At 43.9% G+C, this 26,894-nt stretch overlaps 1 protein-coding gene and 1 pseudogene across 2 annotated transcripts in view; one reads left to right on the forward strand and one right to left on the reverse strand.

Moving 5' to 3' along the window:
• The window catches only part of CD247 (CD247 molecule), an 89,647-nt gene extending 74,421 nt beyond the window's left edge, over positions 1-15,226 (reverse strand). Inside the window, exon 1 of one of the 2 annotated variants that reach the window (XM_015124638.3) lies at positions 14,988-15,226. In XM_015124638.3, coding sequence (XP_014980124.3) covers positions 14,988-15,045 — 58 coding nt within the window. In that variant the 5' untranslated portion in view covers positions 15,046-15,226. 2 annotated transcript variants of the gene reach the window in all.
• Positions 15,227-16,252: 1,026 nt separating this feature from the next.
• LOC100424286 (aldo-keto reductase family 1 member D1-like) lies at positions 16,253-17,614 on the forward strand (annotated as a pseudogene).
• Positions 17,615-26,894: the final 9,280 nt, after the last annotated feature.

Here is a 26,894-nt window from a genome sequence, read left to right on the forward strand (position 1 = left end):
TGCTTTCTTTTACTCCTCTAGCCCAGCCTTCTTATAACTTCCTCTTAGAGCCCTCACTCTGTATTCTGCAGGTCATTTAATAGGTGTTCCCTGAAAAACCAGATGCCAAGAGGGGTGAAATTAATTTGTATTATATTGCATAACCATATCTTCCTCCCTTCCCCCTGGGAACATGTAATGCACATTTGCCGACAGAAGGTTTGGAAAAGTCCTGCACTTAAACAACAGCAAACAAAACTCTTCTTCAGGGCACTTAAACTAATGTTTCCAAAATGTACATTCCTTCTTTTTGTAGTATAGTATTAACATCTTGCTGAACACGGATTGGGGAAGAGTGCCTTTGTTATAAACGTCACTGAACACATTCTTTAGGAGCTAGGTCCTTGGGACGAGGAAGGGTGACACATCTAAGCAGGTAGCAACAGGGTCTGCCTGGGACCAGGAACCATGGGGCCAGGTGAGGACTTGGCCTGGAGGAGGGGTGGGCTACCAGTTAGAGTGCCAAGGGCCATGCCCCCAACCCCCTCTTCATCTAGCCTGAGGATGGGAAGCGAGGTTCCGGGATGGAATAGGGGTTACCTAGAGTCACAGCTGGTGTTCCCTGGTTTTCTGGGGCAGAAAATCCTATTCCTACCACCAGATCTTCCCTTTGCTAATTCCCTTCTCCCTGTGGCAGACAAACCTCAACTCCTGCCTCCAAGTCCATGGCAAGCAAATATGAGGGAGACTCCTACCTCTGGGCTCCTGGGGTGCTGTGTATAGGCAATGCGGTTCATGGTGGGGGTAGGGAGGGCAGGCTGCCTGGGGCCAAAGGCTGGCTGTGCTCCTGCTAGCCATGGACCCCCAAGGCTGAATTCCCCACCTATCAAGTGGGGACATCAATAAAAGTGCCACAGGATTCGTGACCTAATGCATGCAAACAGCATATAAAACAAGCCCTGGCTCCATAAGTGTTCACAGTTACCACCCTCTATCACTTTACCAGCCAGGCATATCCCTCTCCTCTAGAAATACGTGAGTTCTTTGAGAGCAGCAACTGTAATGCAGCCCCTGACATACAATCGTGCTTGCTCAGAAAATACATTTAAAATGAATTAATGTGCAGCTATGCCCTGCATTTCATTTCTACCTCTGACAATATTTCTGATGATGAAATACATGATTAAAACATGCCCTCTTCACTAATAGGAAAATTACTTGTTTTTCTCTCATTGTTTCTAGTCTCCTCTCCCCAGCTAGCATCGCCTAACAGGACACACCATCACTAATAAAGGCTAGTTTGCCTGCCAAGGCCTAAGATCAGTGGGTCACTGTCCTTATGATCACCATGGTCCTGGACAGTCTCAGCAGAGAATCAGAGATGCCATTGATTTATTGGCACAAAGAGGCATTTATCTGCCCCTCCTTGTCATTAATGGGATGCTAGGGCAGTGGGGCAGTGGGAATCTCAGTTCGAATGGGCTTCATTAAAAAGCCCTTAAAAGGAAACCCTTCTAAAACCTAGCGATCAATCTTGCCTACCTTTTGAGATCTCATCCACTGGTGAACAACTGACAGGAAAATCTGGGCACATCTCTATTTTTGAAAAGTTAATATATCTGTCGATTCTACAAAAATTCAATAAATGAAAATTCACACTCAGGAAAACAAGTAGATTAGAAGAGTCCTCATAGTAGCAAATAATTCACTACAGCTTTTCTTTAAATATCCTACCTATATTTACGTATTGTTATAATATTCTCTTGCACAAAACTTTCCAAGGGCTTCCTCTGGTGAGTGAAGCTTCCCTTACACATAGCTGACATTTTCTTTTCTTTTTCTTTTTTAGAGACAGGGTCTTGCTCTGTCTCCCAGTCTAGACTGTATGATCATAGCTCACTGTAGCCTGGAACTCCTGGGCTCAAGCAATCCTCCTGCCTCGGCCTCCTGAGTAGCTTTTTTGTTGGTGTTAAGATATGGTTTACATACAATAAGACATTGTCTGAGCCTAGAATATACGAATAATACGTGGTATTTTTGTCATTTCTTCACTCCTTAAACTTTTACTGAACATCTTTATAGACTAAAAGCACTCTGGCTACATTTACTTGTGTGTGTCTATAGCTTTCTTGCTGCCTGCCTGCCTGCCTGCTTCATTCCTGAAAGGATTCAGGTGGAAGGCTAAATTCATCTTCTCTGGAAGGTGGCATGAGTGCAGCTCATGTGAGGCAAGGCACAAGGGCTGCCCCTCACCCTCCAGCAGCCTGTTGCCCAGGAGGTAGGCAGGTCAGGGCCTATGGCACTATAGGGCGAAAAAAATCTAGCAACAATGGCCACTTGGCCTGCAGAAGCTGGAGTGGAGGGAGACCACGGTAGGCTTCTCAGCAGCATTGACAGCTACCTGGTAGGGGGACGGGGTAGGGGTTTCCTCACTGTAGGGATGACCCAATGCCTTTTTGTACCCCCGGATACAGTTGAAGGCCATCCCCTTCATGGACAGGATGAGCTAAGGTGGCCCAGCCACCTGCAGCTCTTTGTGGCTGTCATTCTAGTGTGGGGTCTCGTCACACACACCTGAGACCCAGTGACTGGCTCCAGAAGCACCATTTACTTATAACAGGGCAGCTTGGCAGCCCAGAAGACAGGCAGCTAGAGCAAGAATCAAAAGTCCTGGGTTTAAGGGCTGAATTTGCCATTTGCTTATGACATGGCAGTTTCTTGATCTGGATTATTTTTCTCTGTAGGGCCATCATTTCTCCCCTGATAAAATCCAGAAGTGGAACTTGAAGGTAACTATAATACTTTCCAGCTCAAATATTCCAAGATTCTGACATACCAGCCCAGTCCCACTCTGGTCACAGAAAATCTTCCCAGAGAGATGCCATCTTTCTTTTCTTTCTTTCCTTTCTTTCATTTCTTTCTTCCCCTTCCCCTTCCCCTTCCTTCCCTTCCTTCCTTCCTTCTCTCACTCTGTTGCCCAGGCTGAAGTGCAATAGTGTGATCACGGCTCACTGCAACCTCTGCCTCCCGGGTTCAAGCGATTCTCCCACCTCAACCTCCAAGTAGCTACAGGCAGGTGCCACCGTGCCCAGTGAATATTTTCTCTCTCTCTGTCTCTCTCTCTTTTTTTTTTTTTTTTTTTTTTTGTATTTTAGAAGAGACAGGTTTTTGCTATGTTGCTGAGGCTGGCTGTCTACTCTTCTTATCACTAAAGGTAGAACTAAGCGGTACTGCCCCTAACCCTACCCCAGCCTAATCATGATATTGCCACAAGCCACTTCTGACTACAAAGTAGTTACACTTTACATGAGAGATGCATTCCTAAAGACTTTGCAAAATTCTGATTAGTTTCTCATAGGAATAAATGTAAAATCTTACATTATCTTGAATATTACAAATAGTGAGACTTTATGAATTTTTTAGATTGCATGTTTTCAAATGTACATAATTCAGAACTCCATTAAATAAGGCTTATTGTATGTTCCCTGTGAATTTTTTTTTTTTTTTTTTTTTTTGAGACGGAGTCTCATTCTGTCGCCCAGGCTGGAGTGTAATGGCGCAATCTTGGCTCATGGCAACCCCAGCCTCCCAGGTTCAAGCGATTCTCCTGCCTCAGTCTCCTGAGTAGCTGGGACTACAGGAGCATGCCACCACACCCGGCTTTTTTTATTTTTTATTTTATTTTATTTTTTATTTTTAGTAGAGATGTGGTTTTGCCATGTTGGCCAGGCTGATCTCAAACTCTGGACCCCGGGTGATCCACCTGCCTTGGCCTCCCAAAGTTCTGGGATTACAGGTGTAAGCCACCATGCCTGGCCTGAAATTTTTTCTTTTTAACCTTCAAAGAGAAGGAATGGTGATTGGAGAGAGAGATGATGGCCCAGGGTCAAAGTTGGTGGAGAAAGACCATCGGTTTGAAGGACTCTACAGGGAAAACATGGAGAGCCAGGTGAACCAGGCCTCTGTTCTGACTCCATACAGAGGACCCAGTGTTGATCATTCTACACTGAATTTTAGATGGTTGGCCAATTGGAAGGTTAGATTTCTATTCTTTTCTTTCTTAATTGATATTATTCCAGGCTTGAATGCTGCTATTAAATGTTCAACTCCAAATTTAAAAATCTCTAAATAGGCCAGCATGGTGGCTTATGCCTGCAATTCCAGTACTTTGGGAGGCCAAGATTGGAGGATTATTTGAGCCCAGCAGTTTCCAAAGCCAGCCAGGGCAACATAGTGAGAGCCTGTATCTACAAAAAAAGAAAAAATTAGTCAGGCACGATGGTGTGCCCCTATGGTTCCAGCTGCTCAGGAGGCTGAAGTGGTAGGATTGCTTGAGCCCAGGATTTCGAGGCTGCAGTGAACTGTAATCACACCACTGCATTCCAGTCTGAGTGAAGAAGAGAGACCCTATCTAAAAAAACAAAAAACAAAACAAAACAAAAAATCCCTAAATAGCAAATTCTCTCTATCCCTTGGCATATAGGAGCCATTTTGTGCTCTTCAAAATGGCTGACAGGAATTTTCTGAGGAAGCTGTCGTCTGAAACCAAATGAAGAATTAGGTCAGCTTCAAGTCTGAGACTTTGTGTTTACAGCCATACCTAAAAACTAACAGATGTGTCTTCCAAACTGACAAAATCAAGAAATTGTCATGAAGATCAAAAACGGCTTTCAAAATCTTACCCTCCATGTCCTTCCCACCAGCCCCTCTGGACCGCAAGAGCTTGTGGCTATAACTCTATTCACAACCCATTTCTGGTTTCCAAGTAGCTCCCTTTCCAACAAGATATCACAACACTTTGAAAATTAGAGGCACCCCACCACTCCCACCCCAAAGAGCTATTCCCTGACGAGATGCTCCATTGAAATGGAAGGAGTTTGCTTTATAGCAGCCTCCCTCATGGAATTATAGATGGGAACATTTAACAATACGGCATTTGCAATGGGCAGGTGAGAGCTGGCCAAGTTTTTAAAGGGGATTTCACAGGCCAGGTCAGCAGGGAGATGGATAGGTGAGCGATAGTGGGTACAATTATTTGACTTTCTGAGCTGTTCTTTTGAAGCCTCTATGTTTAATAGAAAGAAAAAGGATAATCCTCTTTGCCAACCTTTTGTAGCTCAATCTTTATTGTTCCCAATGAAACCCAAAGAAAACGGACAAGATTCATTTTGTCCAGAAAGCATTTGTGTATTTTATGTAGGTCTGGGCTTTGAACGTTGATAGTTAAGTGGGAGAAAAGACAAAGATTTCTCTAGACTCTGAGGAAATCAAAGGAGGAATTTCTGAAGCTCTCTCAGCTGACTCAAAAATCCTGGGTGGTATCCCCCACATACGCTTCCTTTGCTACTAAACTCAGCATGGAAATTAGCACAGGCCCACACAATGAAGAAAATTAGATGAGACCATAAAGAAGTGAGCCTGAAGACAAATTTAGACTTTTTTGTAAAAATCGAGAACGTGATTTCCGGGACCAGGGATACTTTCTTTTGCTTACGGGCTCTCAATCATTTAACCTTCATCTTCAAGACACTGGCCTGGTCAGTGGGCTGGTTGAGCCAACCATCTGCAGGACTGTTTGTTTGATTCGGGGCACATGAGAGGTGCTTGGTAAATATTTACTCAATTGGTAAGTCAAGTGGCCTGTCAGATGGTTTAAATAATCAAATATTAAAAATCATGGCTGGGCACGGCAGCTCAAGCCTATAATCCCAGCACTTTGGGAGGCTGAGGCAGGTGGATCACATGAGGTCGGGAGTTCGAGATCAGCATGACCAACATGGAGAAACCCCATCTCCACTAAAAATACAAAATTAGCCAGGCGTGGTGGCACATGCCTGTAATCCCAGCTACTCGGGAGGCTGAGGCAGGAGAATCACTTGAACCCAGGATGGGGTTGCGGGAGCCGAGATCGCAGCATTGCACTCCAGCCTGGGCAACAAGAGCGAAACTCCGTCTCAAAAAAAAAAAAAAAAAAAAAAAAAAAAAAAAATTCATTATCCATCTGGTTATCTTGCTGGGCATATTAGGCCATTGGGAACCACCTTATTGGATTGTTTGCCAACCTATTCCGAGGGTGAAAAAATAAAAACATTAAATGCATTTTTGCCTATTTTAGCCAAAATACGTAGGATGGTCGCTGTGGGAAGAACTGGTGAGAATTTGGGGAGCTGGTGACATTTTCTGCTGACAGATAAGTGTTCCTGAAACTATCTGGGTGCCGAGTCTCTGCTCTGGGAACGCCTCACTCGAGGGAACTATTTCTGTTGGGTTTTTAACCCTGAATTCTGAGAACAACAATTTTCCACCTGCTTGTGTCACTTTAACGCTGGTAACAATGTCGACAGTGGGTCTGGGGGATCCCCATACATCTGGGCTTAGAATTAAGGGGTGAATAGGGTTTCTGCAGGTGGGGGATGGGGTGGGGTCTGCATTCTAAGTCCGGAGAATTGAGAGGAAGAAAGCTACAAAAAAGGAAAGACCCCAGGCTTGCTTGGAAGATGAGAGAGCTCTGACGGGAGTCAGGCCAGACCAACCTGAAAAGTCTATGCAGCTGTGAAGAAGCCACTCACACCTCTTCATGATCCGACAGAGATTTTCTTGTCTCCCTTCTCTGCAGAATCCCTGGAACATGATCTGTGACATCTCCACCTCTCTGCTCACCTACCCAGAACCCAGACTGCCAGCCCTGAGCTCAAGTAATGTTTGCCCTTCCTTCTATGGAGCTGTCCTGCTGCCACCAAACTCCTCCTAAACACACACACCATACATACAAAATCACTCACTGCTGCACATAAAAACACTTCCCTGCAGACACAGGCACACATCCATCAGCATACAGGGGAGCATACAATGCGCCACACACACCAACGCATGCACACCTGCACATGCATGTCAGGACACATCTACAAACACACAGCACCACATGCGCCAGCACATGCCCACAGGGGCACAGACACCTGCAACCACCACAGCATATGGGTAAACACATGCTGGTGTGCACATTGCCAGCACCCACACTGACCTGCAACCCTGGGGCTTGGGCTCAGGCTCTTCCCATAGTGGGTCACCTGGTTCAGCTGCCTTCTCCTTGCAGCAGGCTGCTCAGGCCAATCAACCCAGGGGAACAGGTTGCAACCTCCACCCCTCCCCCAGTCTGTCTTTTCTTCTCTTCCCCTATCATACTTCTCTCCCATTCTCCACCATCATGCCCAACCCAGATGACGAAAGGGCAGGTCTAACTGAGGGCTGTCATTCACATTCTGTCTTGGAGCCAGTACAATTTTGCACAGTGGGGAATTAGCAAAATACAAGAAGACACAGTAGACTCTAGTGTCTACAGCAAAAGAGGAGAGTAGAGGTTTGTTCATCCTAAATGGTGATGTTGGTTTCCATTCTGAGCCCTCCTCCACACCTGCCATGGCTTGGCAAAGGCAACAGCACCTACAGCCCATCGCAGACGTCCTGCTGCAGCACTTGAATACTTCCCCTCTTCCCAGCCCTCCTCTCAGCCAGCTTTGGGGGTAGCCCACTAAGAGTCTCAGATATTCACATCTCCAGCTGTTTAATGCTTCATGCGTTTGTTCTGAGCACCAGAAAACCATCTTTTGCTTTGCTCTAGTCAACAGCACAAGGATTTGCACTACCTGCGCCGAGCCTGCAGGTGAACCCCAGGCTAAAATGTGACATAAATAATTGTGAATAGATTATAGACATTTGCCATTCAAAGATAACTCTCCCAGTCCTGGAGGAGTTCGCAAAAAAGCAAATCTCAATTCAGAGTCTGTGCATGACGGTGTGCTGTTCTTTTAGAGAATCTCATACATGTAAAACCTTCACACCACATGGAGATCCACTCTTACCAAGCAGATTAATTATGGGCAATTCATTTAGGGCAAAACCTCTCAAATATGATTTAACTTACATTTTACTTATAACCTCTGCATAAGGTGGCGTGGTGAGCTGTGCACACCTGCACACACAGGAGTGGGTTGAACTGCAAATTGAGGCCCATCCCTCTCAAGAAGTTCCAAAAGAGACACATTTTCTGAGAGTAAAATGGAAACCATGGAGTTATCAGATTTGGAGAAAATGTAAGTTCTCCATTTAGAACCATAATAATATATTCTAGAAAAACATAGTTCTATATTAACAACCTAATATTCATACTCAGCAGAAAATGTGTATCAAATGAGAATGTTCAGCACCAAAATAATTATTTTTTACCATAAAAATTGAGAGGAAAAGAGTAAGTGCTTAGTAAGGGGAATACCTTTAAAAGTAGGCTTCAGAATTCAGTCTTTGGGTATATGACGGTGCACGGACCTGGGCGAGCAGCTGCACACTGTTCAAGGTGTGGGCGCTGTACAAGGGCCCCGAGAAACCATGCTTGTGGCCTGGTTCTACTCATAGGCAAGGCCCCAGACCTATGAGCCTCACTTTCTTCATTTATGAGCAGAGATAAATCCTGCTACTTTTTCTGCTACTTGCCATAGGATGGCTATGAGGATCCAGTAAACAAAGGCATGGAAACGCATTTTGTAACTATAAAGGGACGGCTGCACTCAGAGAACGGCGGTCTGGACTGGCAAGGGTCCTGCTTGTCTTTGTTCTAAAGCTTTCTATTTATTTTTTTCTCCTTGAGCCTGAAAATTAGTTGCTGAGTAGCACAAATCATAACAGGCAAGCAAAGTGGACAGTGCAAACGCCTAACTTTTTCACCACTGCAATTTGGCTGCTTCGGGCAGTAATTTGCTTTCTCTTCAAGTCCGTTCTCACCAACCAAAGTCCTTGCATTGCCCCCAGTAAATCTGCAGCCGATGCACAAGCAGAAGGGATGGACTTTGTCCTTGGATTTTTCACAGCAGAGGCTCCCACTTAGAACGTTAAAAATACTGTGATAAGGTGAGAGCCCAGATTTAAAAAGTATTTGGAGAGGCAAGGAAGAAGGAAGTTCAGGCTCTGAATTCTGAGAGCCAGTATCTGTGGGGTGGGGTAAGGATCGGGGGGGGGGGGGGGGGGGCTGAGTCATTAAACGTTCTTTAAAACTTTGTAATTTCAAGCGCACACCCAACTTATTTTGTAGCTAAAAGGGATGTTCAACCCTCTCATCATTTCTTATCTCACAGATGCTAAAACTAAAGCCTAGAGAGAAATTTCTGCCCAGCTACACGCTGCAATGTAATGACAGAGGAAGAAAAAAAGCATGTCAGTCCAGTGTTTCCCCATTACTGCACTGGGAAAATGATATTCTATTTTGCAGATTGGGAAACCGAGACACATATGCTAATGGTTCTGGCTTTCCAAGTGCCTTTAGTGTTTAGGCACTTCCGAATCAGATCTCCGCTCCACAGTCCCCTGCGTGAGGAGGCACCATTGCCGCCATCTCACAGAGGAAGAACCGGGTTCTGAGGTGGGGAGGGGAAGGCTGCACAGGACTTCTGGCTCCAGAGCCTCCTCTCCCTCCACCATAGTGCCTGCTCCAGAGAAGACACAAAGGCTTGGAGATGGTCACAGAGAGTTAGAGACACATTTTCTTTCCTTGATGGGATTGTTTTCAAGAGAAGTCTAGCGTATCCCGCAAAATGCTGTTTTACTTTAACCTATTCTTTCAATTGTCATTCCTGGATTTGCCCAAGAAAGTAACAAAAGCTACATATGTAAAGATTTTCTTGTAGGATTAGCTAAAATAACAAAAATTAGAAATAGTCCAAATGTACAACAATAAGGAAATAGTAAAGAAAATACGATGCATGGGTGTTATGGAAGCTTACATAGGAATTAAAAACAATCACAAAGGCTAAACATGAAAACAATGCTTACAATAAAATAGTAAGAAAAAAAGCACTTGAAACTTTTTTATGATAACTATAAAAAGATATGTACGCACTTGTAAAAAATGTTGGATTGAATATAAAGAAGTGAGAATGCAATATTATTGGGCTGGCTTGTTAGGAATTTTGAAAAAAATTTAACTTCTTTCAGTGATTTTTATATCTTTATTAAAATATTTCAAACTAAGAGAAGAGAAAAATGTTGGCTACCTGAAATATTTATTTAGTAACCTGGATCAAACCAGACTAATAGTAAGTATCTTGCTTTTTCTTTCTATATTTTGAGGAAACTGGGTGATTGGATTGGATACTGCGATTTATACTATAATCCAGTCTTTTTCTACTTGATGCCTTTCATTAGTTTATTCTTAGTTCATTAGTTAACAATCTCCAACAGCGTTAGCCTCGTTTATTTTCTGCTTTTCTCCGGTGTTAAAGCCTAATCAGAAAAAAATGAGCACATTTCTTTATTTTTAGTTATAATGTTAGTTGAATCATATGAAATTATCCTTTTTGTAGATCTGAAATAAACAAATAGTGGAAATTTCATATGGTCCAACCAGAAAATTTTAATAACGGCAGGGTTTTATCTTAAACCATCCTTGCAACTCATCTCAAATAATTCTAATCACTCAAACTGCCCTGTCCCCTCCACCTGTTTAATTTCTGGTTTTTGTTTTGTTTTTAAAATACATTGTTTAATACTACATTCTCTAGAGGAAAGGTCCAAATAATGCCAATTCAATATACCTGCCAAATAAACTATTAAAGTTAATTTAATCATATGAAAGCATGTAGATCTCCTTCATTCACTCACCTTTTAATTCGTTTGACAATTCTTATTTTATTTTATTTATTTTTTTGAGATGGAATCTTGCTTTGTCGCCCGGGCTGGAGTGCAGTGGTGCGATCTCGGCTCACTGCAACCTCCGCCTCCCAGGTTCAAGCGATTCTGCTGCTTTAGCCTTCCAAGTAGTTGGGACTACAGGCATGCACCACCACGCCCAGTTAATTTTTTGCATTTTTTTAGTGGAGATAGGGTTTCACCACGTTGGCCAGGCTGGTCTCAAATTCCTGACCTCAGGTGGTCCACCTGCCTCGGCCTCCCAATGTGCATTCAACAATTCTTATTGGTACTTATTGCGCATTGACTCCGCTCCAGGTACCATGCTAAGTGCTGGGTAGAGCTTATCGCGCATGGACTCCGCTCCAGGCACCATGCTAAGTGCTGGGTAGAGCTGTGAGTGTGACAGGGACGTCTTTGTTTTCAGGGAACTTAAAGTTGTTTTTTAGACCGGAAGACATACTATGTACATGCACTGACTAAAGTGATCATTTTGTTTCGCCTAACAGGTCAAATGACCGGTTTAATTTTTTTTTTTTTTTAAACCAAATTGAATGTTTGTTCAAAGTGACTAACACCATCACTTCAGTGTTAAAATTAGCCTTGGCCAAAGCAGAGCTAAGAAATTTATTTTGAACTATTTCCGGTATTTATTAAATCAATTATCTGACCTCTGTAAGGTCCTAAGCCTTAGTTAAATAAGGCTTGGGAGAAAGGATTCCCAAAGTGCATGTTTGGACAACTCTAATCTAAGAGACTTCCCTCAGGGCATCTGGACCCTTCCAAACAAAGCAAACACACAATGCTGGGTCACTTTTGACTGGAAAAGTGTATATCCAATAACAATTAAATGCATTTTTTTAAAGAACAAAAGCAAAAATACGAAGAATTTAAAATTAAGTAGAGCAGTGGTTATTCACCTAAGCCAGAGCTCCCCAGGACTGCTTCTGGGGGATGCTTAGCAGCAGCAGATGTGATCTCTAGGCTAGTAAGCCTGAGAAACGCTAAAATCAAAAAATGAAATAGCTCATTTGGATGAGCAGAGCTAGGCAATTGGAGGGTGAAACAATCTGATGGTGAAAATGCCATTGATGAAAAATGTGTACTGGTATCACTTAACAACTTGCCTGACATTCACCTCCCAGCAATGTCAGCAAAGATTTAGTGTTCAAGAAGTTTGCATTTAGATACTTGTTTTGCTGTGCACCCGCAATAGCCCTTTGGCTTCAGAATCTAGGTGGCTACCCCGACCAGTGATGACTGGGTGGATTTTGTTTCTAATTCCTTTCAAAGTGATACTTTGAAAAACTTTTGTCTATTAGCCTTATCTAAGATAGATAAAATGTCAGTCTCCAGAGAGGCAAAGTAAGTGGCACTGAGAAGTAAAAAAATCCAGCCAATTCCCCTGCCCCTTATTTGTGGAAATGAGGCACGGCCCCCATCTTGTATATATTTTTTCAGACATGTTTTTACTTCGGGAGAATATTCCCCTACAGAGTAAGTATCTTTAAAAAATGAAAATGGTAGATGTAACAGTCATCCTATGACCAGCCAGAGCTTTGCTCCTTGTTCACCATCGGGCCTACCCCTGGGATCATTGTTATGTTTCTGTGCTGGTATGGGTGTGCCCAGAAATCAGAAGAGGGATGAGTTGGATTGCAACAGATGGAGAAAATGCCCACTGTTGCTTTACAACACATTGAAAGCAAATTAAGAATTCCAGCCGTGGGTTTCCATCGCCTGTTTCTGGGTTTTGAGAACAAGAAGACAGTCCAAGATGTAATAATAGTAATAGTAAACACAATTTTTACTTATTGGCTGTCTACTATGTATTGGACACATTACATTACTTCTCATTGTCACATCTCTGCAAAGAAGGTATTATAATTCTTTCTTTAGAGGTGAGAAAACTGAGGCCCAGAGAGGTTAAGTCACTTGCCTAAGGTTGCACAGCTAGGAAGCGGCAGCGCTGGGACAGCACCTGAGATTAGCCTGGCTCTTTCCACCACGTCCAGCCACCTTCCTAAAAGCAGAGCTGCTCACAAGCCTGGAAGCCTTGCGTTTCCCAAGGCTGCATGTCAGAGCTGCATCTCCTCACTGATAAAAGACAAAGACCACACTGACCGCCGGGTGCATTCTTGGCTACTGCAGAGTAGGGAGTTAGAGGCACTAGGGGCTCTGCAGGCACAAGTGTGCCCGTGCCAGCAGGCACGCCATCATAGGTTCTTCTGGCCTCAAGCCCTGGTGACCATCTTGGTAGAATCTCTCTTAGGGAGGCCTCCTCATGTGGACAGACCAGGTCATCATTTGCTTTGATCCTAATGATCTGGTCATTTCCAAAGAAATGCAAATGCAACAGCTTAGTAAAAAGTAGACATTTTAAAAGGGACGTATGCAATGGGTCACGTAACTGAGCAAGAAGAGAGAGAAGACCTGACTGAAATGCTATAAGCAGCCTTTCCGCTCATAGAAGACTGTGGAGGTGTCCCCTCAGGCAGCACAAGCACCACCGCAGCCCTCGGTGTTGAGGCCTCTCTGAGTCACGCCTTGTCTTACTGTACCTGTTGTCTGGGCTATTATACTTTGAAAAACTTTTGTCTATTAGCCTTATCTAAAATAGCTAAAATGTCAGTCTCCACAGAGGCAAAGTAAGTGGCACTGAGAAGCAAAAAATCCAGCCAATGTGCAGTTTTCTCCTCCTGCCCCCTATTTGTGGAAATGGGGCACGGCCCCCATCTTGTCTACTGGGTGGGGTTCTGTTTACGACGCTTGGCAGCCACATCCACCCAGCAGCCTTTCATTTTTCTAACTTCACTTTGCCTGTACCTTGGTCTCTCCAAGCTGAACACAAATGGACCAGTAAGGAAACTGCAGGTAAAGACCCTGAAAGGTTACATGATCTCCCTGGTGGGGTGTCCCAAGCCTGAAGCTCAGAGGCTGGAGCTATTGCCCCTGGCTGTCTCCTCTGCAGTCACTAAATTCCAGCTGTTCTGCGTCCCCTTGTCCCCAGCACATAAGGATGGGCTGCTCTGAGCAAGCTCAGGCACGTACACTCTGCCACACTGTGTGTGTGACTCAGACCCCACAAGCCTCTTCTGAGAAAACAGCTGTGATCTGACAGAAACCCCTGCAGCTGCACAGGCCTCAGAATCCCCCAGGCGCTGGTCCGGGCTGTGACCTGCTCCCTGATGGGAGCAGAAGTGCCCATGGCCTCTCCCGCCCTCCCAACAGGGCCCCTACACAAACTCCCACACCAAGGTGAGCTGCCAGGAGCCGTCAGGTGGGCCGAGGACACTTGCTTGCTCCACCTTCCCTGTTTCTTTAGATTGAAATTCAGCCTGCCCCGCTTCTCAGGAAGATGCCACGAGGCCAATCCCCCTGAGCAGTTTGTCTTGTCCTCTTTTCACTGGTTTTCTTCCTCATTACCTGGGCTAGAAAACATGGTGGAAGCTAAAGGCTTGCAGCAAAGCTCCCACGAACGGGAATGAGGTGAGGAGCGAGCGCTCTTGTTGGCTGGGCCCTGCTCGTGGTGGTGACTTAACCAGGCACATCCTCTCATCTGCCCCATGTTCTGTCAATGCCTGGCCCTCTGGCTGGGCTAGATGGCCGCCTAAGGGGCGGGTTGGGGTGAGTCACGGAGCCCAGGACGGTGAGTCATCTGGCAGCCCCAGGCGGTGGGGTGTGGGGACAGCCATGACAGGGTTGAGCCTAGACACGGACCCTTGGCCATGAGGTGGCGAAGGCACCATGGAGGCTGCCACCCGGTGCTTCCTGCCCGTGCCCCTTTCCTCCTTAGTTACCCCCACTTACTCCCGGGCCCGTTGGGGTGTTTGAGGCCATGGCCTTGACTGACCAATGAAATCTTCTTTGTTGGCAAAGGAAGAAAAAAAGGGGCTGAGTGACGGAGCCAGCCAAAGGGTGAAAGAAGGCGAAGAGACTAGAACGTCGCAGCACGAAACACGGCCTGGCTGACATTTTCTGATCCTGTCCAGGTTCTGTGAAACACTCGCTCTCCGTTTCTCCACCCTGGGCCTGCCTCGTTTGCTCTCTTGTTTCCTTCTTCCTTCCTCTCTTATCACTGGAAAAATCTGTACCCGGAGGAGCTGTGTTTTCTAGCAGCTGGCTCTGAACTGATGCCCAGCTCGGCTGTGACGGAGCCGATGCCAGCACCGGGCCAAACCCCTCACTGCTCACTTGCCCATTGATTTGAGGAGGGCAGGATTCGAAGGAGACCCCAGCCCCTCACCACCCTCCACTACCCACGCCCACCCCGCCCCCCTCCACATACACAAAGAGTTTCTAGAAGTTCCCTGCAGTGGACACATGGGCCCTACCTGTAATTGGGAACTGTGCCTGCAGGATGGCTGCGGTGACAAGCTCCTTCCACTTCATCTTGTCCTTTCCCTCAGAAAGAGGTTGGGAGGCAGAGGCTGAGGCAGCGGTGGCCGGGAGGATGAGGAGAAAAGGAGTCTCTGCTAGTTTTATTCTACTGCTACCTCCCCAGGAAGTGGAGGACTGCGGGGCCTTTGAGAAGCACCTGCCGACAGGCCAAGAAACTCACACTCCCCCTTTCGGTTCACAGGCAGGAAGCCCCGGAGGTCTGAGGGTTTGGGGTGTGTGTATGTATCTGTCTGTCTGAATTTTGCTTTTTCTCTCATTTGACCGTTGTTTTAATGTTCTTTTTTTAAAAAAAATAATTCTTGGCCAAGCGCGGTGGCTCACGCCTGTAATCCTAGCACTTTGGGAGGCCGAGGTGGGTGGATCACGAGGTCAGAAGATTGAGACCATCCTGGCTAACACGGTGAAACCCCATCTCCACTAAAAATACAAAAAATTAGCCAGGCGTGGTGGTGGGCACCTGTAGTCCCAGCCACTGGGGAGGCTGAGGCAGGAGAATGGCGTGAACCTGGTAAGTGGAGTTTGCAGTAAGCCAAGATCGCGCCACTGCACTCCAGCCTGGGCGACAGAGCAAAACTCCATCTCAGAAAAAAAGATTTAAAAAAAAATTAAAAAATAATTCTTATCTAATTCCTATCTTGATTGGTAAAGTCCACCTCCAGGCAAATACAAGTTCTTGATGGATATAAGAACATTTGCCGTTTTCCTAGACTCTCAAATATTTTATGGTGGCTGGTAAAATGACAGCCCTGGATTCAGAGTCAGGACAAATGTAGAGATAGATTCCTGGGGCTTTAGTGACATCTCTACCTACCACCTACTTGCTGTGTGGCCTGGAGTCAGTCACTCAACATCTCTAGACTTCAGCTTCCTTATCTATAAAGCAAAGAGCTGGAGTAGATCTGAGGTTGCAGATCTGAACTTAGCCTGAATTTGGATCATAGAATAGTTTGAAATACTATAGCTCACATAGTATTTTAAACACTTGTGTTAGTTGCCAACATTTAAACATCAGAGTAATTTACAATAATAAAACATTATAACCTAGACATGAACTTCGTCTAAAAGTTGTAATATATCTATATAAAACAAATGTTAAAACATGGCTGAAGAACACCAAGAGGACTTGGGTAAATGGAAAGGCATACCCTTCTTTGATAGGAAGCTCTCTTTTAAGGAGACCACACTTCTCCCTTAATTAATCAATCTATTTCATTGAAAATACCAACAAAAAATTTTAGGACAAGATAAGCTGATTCCAAAATTGATATGAAAAATTAATGTACAAGAATAGCCAAGACTCCAAAGTCACAGCAATTCAATATAAAATTAATACATTGGACTTCATCAAAATTAAAAGCTTTTGTGCATCAAAGGACACTATGAAGAAAATGAGTCCTACAGATCACTGCATACCTCTAAGTGATGGAAACAGCATTCCTGTCGTCAGACTTGGTACCTACTCAGAGCCTAAATTGACCCCTAAGGGAGCCAATGACTTACTCAAGGCCACACAGCAAATAGGTGGTAGGTAGAGATGTCACTAAAGCCCAAGTAGTCTGTCTCTACATTTAGTCTGAGTCTTCATCAGTGAAGGTTGTCATTGACCTGGGGTGCTGACGCACTGATGAAGCCTACATCTACCAAAATGAAGTTGGGGAGGCTATCAGGGGGAAATAGCAGAAGGAAAGGTGCAGAGGAAGGATATCTTCTACTGTGGAAAGCTGTGGGCTACAAATCATGACCCAGAGCTGGTCTGCCCAAGCCTAGAGAGGATGCTCAAGGTTCTCCAGCTAGATTGTGTGGATCTTTACATCATTGAAATACCCACGGTCCGTAAGCCAGGAGATGAAGTCTACCCTATACGTGAGAATGGCAAATGGTTATATCACAAGTCAAATCTGTGTGCCACTTGGGAGACTTCGGAAGCTTGCAAAGATGCTGGCTTGGTGAAATCCCTCGGAGTATCCAGTTTTAACAGCAGGCCAGCTGGAGCTCATCCAGAACAACCCAGGATTCAAACCCAAGCCAGTCAGCAACGAGATTGTGTGCCACCCATATTACACCCAGCCAAAACTTTTGAAATTTTGCCAACAACATGACATTGTCATGATTGCATATAGCCCTTTGGGGACCACTAGGAATCCCACCTGGACAAATATGTCTTCTCCGCCTTCGTTAAAGGGCGCACTTCTAAAAAGGTGCAATAAAATGACAGCTCAAGTTGTTTTGCGTTTCAACATCCAGTAAGGGGTGGCTGTCATTCCTAAAAGCTTTAATCCTGAAAAGATCAAGGAAAACCTTCAGGCCTTTGACTTTTCTCTCACTGAATGAAGGACATTGAAGCCTGGAGTGAAAATGTCCGCTTCGTGGAAATGCTCATGTGGTGTGATCATCCAAAATACCCATTTCTTGATGAATACTGACTTCAGAGAGTTCCTGAACAGATTCTTCCCTCCCACGTGTGGAGGTCCTTCGGGGGCATAGTTCCCCATGGACATGGAAATGAAAACGTTTTATTATCTGCAAAGTGGTGATGGAAACATGCTTAACTTTTGTGTAGTGTAAATGACTTTGACTCACCTATGTTAAAGAAAAAATGTTTAAATCTGTTGAAATAATTCTTAGGAAATTATCACCTAATATTTTACTAGATAAATGTCTTCTGGGTTCCAGACCAAACAGAACAAAATAAAACAAACAAAAAAACCCCATTAGATTCCAGAAAAGACTTGAAAGGCAACAGATGACAACAAGCAAAAAGTAACTCATGGATGTGGGCAGTACCATTGTTAGTCTGAGTTCTTTAGCAGTCAACAGGACAACAAAGACAGCAGAAGGCCCCTGTGTGCCAGGGTGCTGGCAGTGGCCTTGAGGACTTGAACCGTGGACTGCAATACAGACACAGCCAAGATAAGATACAGACATGCATTATTAACAAGAAAGTGATTTGCTGCACCTTGAGTAGGGAGAGAGGGCTAAGTGTAGAAACGTCTTAAAATAGAGTCAGTTAAACACCACGGTGATCAACAAAGCCATAAGGATTTTGTTGTTGTTTGTTTCTATCCGATGTATGTTTGTTTAGCTTTTACTCAACTTGAAGGATGCATACTTGCTGGTTCTCTTTTGCATCCTCAAAGGGTCTGAGTTTCAACATAACTAGTGGTCCATACTTGCATTGTCTTATATTCACTCTTGCCACATTGATCATACAACAACCATGATGTGAAGTGGCTTGAAACAACTAACATACATAAATAAAACTCTGCATCATAAAGTATTCCAAAGATGGCTATTTTAAAAGAAGACATTTTATAAGGGGACTTTAGGAGACACATTAAAAGAAGAGGCTTTATAACATTACCATGCTTAAGGCTTTAAGAGTGTTATTGGGATAGCTATGTGAATTTTGAGAAAATAGCAAGTTCAAAAGAACACTGGAATTGTACTGTATGTAAATTTTTAAAGACAATAAAATTATTAGAATTCAACAACAGAGATGTACCTATTTTCAGTTCAACTACAGAAATATATTTTATTCATTCATATTAGATCACTCTCACAGGGCAAGAGAGTTCTTCAAAAATTGTGCTTTTCCAAGACCAATTGCTTATAGATAATCTTCAATAGCCTGTACACATACATTTCTGAGAAAATATCACTTAAAAACTTGATCTATACTGATCGTTTTCACTGATTCCGATGTTAATACTTACAATGCTTGTCCTCTAGAAAATATTTAGTTCACAAGAAATCATAAAGTATAATGACAAAGAAAGACAAAAGAAAGAACAAAGAAAGTGAAAAGACAACCCAACCCACAGAATGAAAGAAAACACTTATAAATATACTGATGAGGGTCTAGGATTCAGAATATATAAATAACCCCTATGACTCAACAATAAAAAACATAACCCAATGAAAAATTGGCCAAAGATTTAAATAGACATTTTTCCAAAGAAGACATACAAATGGCCAGTTTGTACATGAAAAGATGTACAACATCATTAGTCATTAGGGAAATACGAATCAAAACCACAGTGACATACCAATTCTCACCCACTAGGAAAGCTAAAATAAGAAAACAGACAATACAAGTGTTGATAAGGATGTGGAGAAACTGGAATTCTCATATAGTTTTTGTGGGTTATATAAATGGTGAAGCCCTTGTGAAAAACTATTTAGCAGTTCCTCAAAAAGTTAAACATAGTATCATGTGACCCAGCAATTCTACTCCTAGGTACATACCCAAGAGAATCAGAAACCTAGGCTCACACAAAAACTAGTAAAAGAATGTTCATAGCAGCATTATTCATAGTGGCCCTAAACTGGAAACAATTCGAATGACCACAACTAGGAATGGATAAGCAAATGTGCTGTATCCAAACAATGAAATATGACTCGGCCATCAAAAAGAATGAAGCACTGTTACATGCTGCAACTTGGATGACCCTTGAAAACATTATGCTAAGTGGAAGAAGCCAGGCACAAAAGGTTACATATTGTATGATTCCATTTATATGAAATGTCCAGAATAAGCAAATTCATACAGATAGAAAGCAGGTTAGTAGTTGCCAGGGGATGGTGAGAGTGGGGAATTGGTTCTAACTGCCAATAGCTATGAGGGTTCCTTTGAGATGATGAACATGTTTTAGAATTGGACAGTGGTGATGGCGTGCAACGTAGTGAATATACTAAAAACCATTTAAGTATATACTTTAAAAGGATACATTTTATGTTATTTTAATTATATCTTGATACAAAAATAATGCTAAAACAAACACAAGAATAGTCAGGAAAATTCTTGCAAAGAAGAGTAAAGAGAGTGAAATAACCCTGCCAGATATCAAATATTAAAAGGGGCGTAATTATCATGCAGTACTTAGGGTACTATAGACTTAAACATATATGGTCAATTGGTTTTCAATAAAGGTACAAGAAAAATTCGGCAGGAAATGGTAGTCTTTTCAACAAATGGTGGTAGAACAACTGGATATCTATACTGAAAAAAAATTGACCCTCAGTTCATACCATACACAAAAATTATCTAAAATGGTTCATAGACCTAAATGTAAAACCCAAAACTATAAAATTTCTGGAATTAAATATAGGAGAAAAATATTTGTGATAGAACACAAAAAGTAAAAACCATCAAAGAAAAAACTTGTGAACTGGACTTCAACAAAATTAAAAGGTTTTGCTTTTGCTCATTGAAAGACACCAGTAGGAAAATGAAAAAGAAGCCATAGACTAGGAGAAATTATTTCCAAACACATACATCAGATACTTATACCCAGAATATGTAAAGAACTATTTTAACTCAATAGTAAGGTAATCAACTCAATAAGAAAATGGGCGCAAAGTTTGAATAGACAATTCCCAAAAGAAGATAAATGAACAGCCAATAAGCATGTGAAAAGATGCTAAATATCATTAATAATTAAAGAAAAACAAGTTAAAACCACAATGAGACACTGCTACATACCTGTTAGTATGGCTAAAATTAAATAACTGGTTGTTATCAAGTGTTGCCCAGGATATGAAAGAACTGAAACTCTCATACGCTGATGGGGGGAATGTAAAATGGTACAACAATTTCTGAAAGATCTGGCAGTTTCTTTAGAAAGTTAAACATACACTCACCATATGATCCAGCCATTGCACTCATGTATCTAACCAAGAGAAAAAAATATATATATATGTCCATATAAAGATTTGTACATCAACACTCATGGCAGCTTTATTTGCAATAAACTACTGGAAAACTACCCAAATATTTATCAACAAATGAATGGAAAAACTAATTATGGTATATCCATTCAATGAAATAATACTGAACAATAAAAGAAAAATAAACTACTAGTGCACACGACATGGCTGAATCTCAAAATCAATATACTGAGTGAAAGAGACCAGGCTAAAAGAGTACATGTTGAAAGAGTCTACTTATAGGAAATTCTACAAAATCTAAATTAATCTGTTGTAACAGATTTCAAACTATAAACTAAGAAAAGGCACTCGCAGCACTGTGACGAAGGGCTTAGTTCCTTAATACATAAAGAGCACCCAAACGTTGTTCAGTTTTAGCAAATAATTTTTGAGTGTCCACCAGGCGCCAAGCATGGTACTATACACTGAAGATATAACTGAGAGTTAAATAGACAGAATCCTTGCCCTCGTGAAATGTTCAAGCTGACAGGAGTCTAAAACAATGTTAGAAAAATGAGAAAAGGACTTGAACAGAGAGTTCATGGGGAAAAAAAAAAGTAACACATAGCTTTCAAATGAATGAAAAATTACCAAAATCACTCATAGTAGGTAAAAATCAAAATTAAAACTACAATGAATACACTTATTTACATATCAGATTGCTATCAACTTCTCCACTGGGTTCCGTCTTCCTTTGCTTCCCAAGGACATTGCCCCAGAAATTCTCTTTTTTCTCTCCTATATGTCAGTATTTTCCTCTAAACTGGATCATTCCTATCAGTATACAAGCATGTTACTTCTCTCATCTTAAAAAACTCAAAGACTTATATAGCATTTGCACATTGGAACTTGCCATATTTCTTATTGCTTTGGGAATCCAGTCTCCACACTAAGAAGCCTGTGTTAACCCGCTGGAAACTCATGGCACAGCTGACAGCCAGCACTGACTTCCAGACAAGGAAGGCTCTCTGACATCATCCAGACCCAACTGAACCAACAGAGGACTGCAGCCATGTGAGTGACATCAGGTGAGACTAGACAAAGCACTGCCTGAGTCCAGCCTAAATTGCTGGCCTACAGAATAATAAACTAAAACGGTTTTTGTTCTAAGCCGCTGAGTTTGGGAGGATTGTGACATACCAAATGATAACCAAAATACTCAATATCCCCATATCAATCTCAGGAATTGCTCTAATGGGCCCACCTTGGGCCATATGCCCACTTTTTGGGCTGACCATTGCTTCCAGGGGGTCAAGACGAAATTGGAGCTGGTAAACTCTAGTTAACAGCTTTACAGAATCATTTGTAATAGAAGAAATGAGGGGAAAGAATTCTGGGCATACGTACAACAATGACTGTCCGCAACAGCCAGCCTTGCCCTGGTGTGTGCAGTAGGATGGGTTGGCAACTAGAACGAGGCTCAAGCTTTGCAGAGGGGCACACAGGCAAGGCCATGAGCTGGAGCTGAGAGGAAGCTGGATAGAACGTGATGACTGGGAGCTGTGAGTGTCTCTTGAGGGACGTTCTGGCTCTTCCTCATGACTGAATCCCTGCTTCCTGATATATTTTGATGGGTGGGTGGATGGACAGATGGATGGATGCATGCATGCATGCATGCATGGATGGATGGATGGTTGGGCGACCCAGTGAGTGAGTGGCTGGACGGATGAATGTGTAGGAGGGTGGATGGCAACATTCAGGATGGCAGGAAGTCCAATAATAAGTAGGAGGATGCTCCAGCTTCCTCGCAGGAAGAGCATAGCAAGGGAAACCCAGAAGCTGGTGAATGGAGCTTTTAGCTGGAAAAGTTGTCATTGTCATTAGAGAAAAAGGCCCCTGTGACCGACTGACTGGAAAATTGGGTAGCATAAAGAAAATGTAGAGACAAGGTATGGGGGAAGGGATTGGAGCTCAGGACTGGGACTGAACTGATGGAAGCCAAATGGCTACAGCTACAGGCAGGAACAATCCAAAGTGTAGGGCCAAGCAGAACATAAGCAGCCGTGTGGTAAGAAGGAGATGCTGGCGCTAAATACATTATCATGATTTGTCAAATAAGTAATTCTGGTGAAGTAATTATTTTAACTTGTCCAGCATCTCTTCCTCTCCCTTTTTTGGAAGCGACCTCATTTCCCTTGGAGGGGAGCGCATATTCCCTCAACGGAGTGGGATGTACGCCGCTGGCTGGCTCCAGGTATGGGCATGGGACCCCGTGACAGCCAGTCAGGCATCATATCCTGCTGTCTACAAAGACTGGCTCGGGGAGGGCCCAGGAGAGCCCTTTTCAAGATTCTTGCTGGAACTCCGGGGAAAGGGGCACCATCTTCCCGTGGAGAATGGTGATCATGGGGTAGTGCGGCCTGCAGCAGTGGAGGCCGTCTATTTCCCACCAGGAGAGAGCCTGATGGGATGAGGCCAACAAGAGCGAAGCAGAGCCCAGAGACAGGAAGAGAAGGATGGTGCCCATTGTCCTCTTGTCAATTACAGGAGCCAATAAAGACCCCTTTTTGCTCTTCGGGTCGATTCATCAGAATTTAGTGGGAAAGCTTTGCGTGCACCTAGAGGAGAAGCTGTTCTGAGGCACCATCGTGCTTCAGGTGAGCTGGATCTCTTCTCACAACACTTGCTCACAAGGGGCCCTCCCAGGCTTCAGATTTCCCTGGGGTTCTTTCTCTACAACAGCCCCTTCTAGGCAACAGGGACTCGGCACTGAGCCTCCCAATTTCCTGGCTCCTGATCATCAGAGAAAGCAGCACAAAAAAGAGGATTGGTCTCTGTCCCTTGGGGTGTCCAGAGGCAGCCTCTCCCAAGACCCCTGTGAGGGGAAGCACTTCCCCAGCCCTTGAGACCCCCGCATGTTGACCCAGGCCCTGTGCCCCCTTCAGCTGACTGGTCCAGGGCTGGCCAGCACCTGGAGGCCCACACAGGCTATTCCCTCACAAAGCGCGTTTCCACTGGCAGGATCCCAGCCAAACACCTTGGTGGAGCCTCGTCTCTTCAGCCTCAACCTGAAGTTTCCCGTCATAGCCTGTGTGTCAGCCCTTCATTTTGTGACCACAAGCCTTGGCTCACAAGAATCCCTTTGTGTGAAGGCCCTTCTCTCCTTTCCCCATCCGAGGAGCTTGCTCTTAGACAGGGCGTAAATATCCCTTCCCTGTGAAGCCTGGCCCACACCTACCAAGCCTATTAGCTATGTCCATCGCATACTGTTTAGTGCTCCCTTAAAAAACACTTGTCACTTTTTTGCCTTGGTTATTTGTTTACATAGATGTTCTCAGGATGATAATCCAAGCTCTTCAAGAGGGTCTTATGGATAGGGTCTTATTCATTTTGCAATCTATAGTGTCCAGTACATAATTGATAATATGAGAGAGCGAGAAAGGAAGGAAGGAAGGAAGGAAGGAAGGAAGGAAGGAAGGAAGGAAGGAAGGAAGGAAGGAAGGAAGGAAGGAAGGAAGGAAGGGAAGGAGGGAGGGAGGAAGGAAGGAAGGAAGGAAGGAAGGAAGGAAGGGAAGGAGGGAGGGAGGAAGGAAGGGAAGGAAGGGAGAGAGAGAGACCGGACCATTCCTGACCCGAAAACTAGATGGGACAGAGAGCAGCAGGAAACAAAATTTAAATGCTGTCTGGGAAATTCAGTCCCCACGGTCAGAGACCATGTCTTAGGCAACTTGAATGGCCAGAACTGAATGCAGTGCTTGGCACATAGAAAGTGCTCCATCAAAATTTACTGAAGGAATGAGGGTGCAGGACCCCAACTACTGTTATCAAGAGGGGAGAGAGGGGAATGGGTTTGCAGAAAGGGTCAAGCATCCCTTTAGTGAAGGTATCCCAGGTAGAACCTGCCTTCTAAGACACTAAATTTGGGCCAAGCAAGGCCCTCTCCTGTCACCTCCTGCACACAGATCCACATCTTATGGCTCTGATTGACTCCTTGGGTTCCATGACTCTTTCATGTCTGACCAAAGCTGGAGGTGGGGGCAGAGCCTAAAGGAGCCCCCACTGGCTGGGAGTAGAGGCTGAGGAAACTGACATATCAGTAACTGCTGGTCCTTTTTTTTTTTTGAGACAGGGTCTTGCTCTGTCACCCCAGGCTGGAGTGCAGTGGCATGATCACAGCTCACTGCAGCCTCGACCTCCTGGGCTCAAATGATCCTTCCACCTCAGCTTCCCGAGTAGTGAGGATCACAGGCGTGTACCATCACACCCAGCTAACGTTTTTCTGTATTTTTTGTAAAAACATGGTTTTACCGTGTTGCCCGGGCTGGTCTTGAACTCTTGAGCTCCAGTGATCTGCCTGCCTCGGCCTCCCAAAGTGCTGGGATTACAGGCGTGAGCCACCACACCCAGCACCAGTCTTTATCTGAGCTGAATTTGGCTGACTTTGAGTGTGGCCCAGGATATGACTGCATATAGAATGTAATTTCAGTGGATTTCTGATCCCTAAAACACACCCTCTCCACTCACCCACTGATATCCACCCAAAAATACACGCTTAGAGAGTCACTGTTTTGGCTAAAATTCTAATACTAGTGTGCGGGAGCTGGCTGATATCAGCACATGAGAACCAGCTGTTAAATTTTCAGTTTTTCCAGTTGGTTGTTAAATCATTGGTAACTTGAAATTGGCTGCGGTGGGGGCAGACATTATATATAAAAGTTCATTCTGTATGCCCCAGCACACCACTGATTGAACGCTTTTCTTCCACTCAGAAGCACATGCCCTTGAGAGATATATAAAGCCTTATCAGTTATTTCTACCTTTGTGTTAAATACTGAGTCATAGACCATTGTCCCAGTTAGATGGGGCCTGGAAATTATTTAGTCTAACCTTTATTTAGTAAATGAGAGAATTAAGACCCAGAAAGGTAACATGACTTACTGAAGATACAGAATTGCTAGTTTCAGAGTCCAGACTGCAACTGAAGTGCTCTGATTCTCAGTAAACGGGATGCCATAATAGACATTATATACATATATTTACGCCCAGCATCCCTTCCTCCCCCGATCCCCCATATTAACCCATGCAGCACAAGTGGAGCTAACCCATAGCCTCTCTGCACTCAGGGATGGTCACATGACTAGACCTGCTCCATTAGAGTATTCTGTCTCCCTGGCCATTGTAACCGATTAGGGGAAGAACATATTAATGCAGGGATGTTTTTGCAGGCCTGGCATTAAGACCCCTATCTTCTAGCAATAGTATCAATTTTGCTTTGAAGAGTCAGTTATCCTCCATGACTATAATCTCATTTTTTTTTTAAATGGAGTCTCGCTCTGTTGTCCAGGCTGGAGTACACTGGCGCAATCTCGGCTCACTGCAACCTCCACCTCCCAGGTTCAAGCAATTCTCTGCCTCAGCCACCTGAGTAGCTGGGATTACAGGTGCCTGCCACCACGCCTGGCTAATTTTTGTATTTTTAGTAGAGACGGGGTTTCATCATATTGGGCAGGCTGGTCTCAAACTCCTGACATCAGGTGATCCGCCTGCCTCGACCTCCCAAAGTGCTGGGATTACAGGTGTGAGCCACCGTGCCTGCCGATTATAATCTCAGGTAATGTCAGTCAGCTGCTTTCTCCCCTGGAATTTAAATCTTAACGGAATGAAAGAAGACCTTGACATAACCCTTGTTTGTTTCTCCTTCTTGGGTCCAATCCCAGGAGTTGCTCATATTCTGTGACTACACAAACACTGTTCCAGCAAATTTCCTTTTTGCTTAAGCTATCCAGAGCTGATTTCTGTTGCTTGCAACCAAAGGATACTAACTTACACAGTAGAATTTTTGGAAGTTGTTTTAGCTTTCTATTGCTGCATAACAAACTATCAATATGTAGTGGCTTAAAACAACACATTTATGATCTCACAGTAACCTAGGTCAAAAGTCCTGATACAGCATGGCCGAGTTCTCTGCTCAGGTACTTACAAGGCTGAAATCAGTGCTGGCTGGGGCTACAGTTCTCATCTGAGGCTCAGGGTCTTCTTCTAAGCTCATTGGTTGTTGGCAATTTTATTTCCTCACAATTATAGGAGTGACTTCCTGTTTTCCTGCTAATGATTGGCCAGGGAATGCTCTCAGGTCCTAGAAAACACCTGCAGTTCCTTGCCAGGTGGCCCCCATAGGCAGTTCACAATGTGGA

This window comes from Macaca mulatta, chromosome 1 (assembly GCF_049350105.2).
Source record: "Macaca mulatta isolate MMU2019108-1 chromosome 1, T2T-MMU8v2.0, whole genome shotgun sequence".
Taxonomy (NCBI): domain Eukaryota; kingdom Metazoa; phylum Chordata; class Mammalia; order Primates; family Cercopithecidae; genus Macaca; species Macaca mulatta.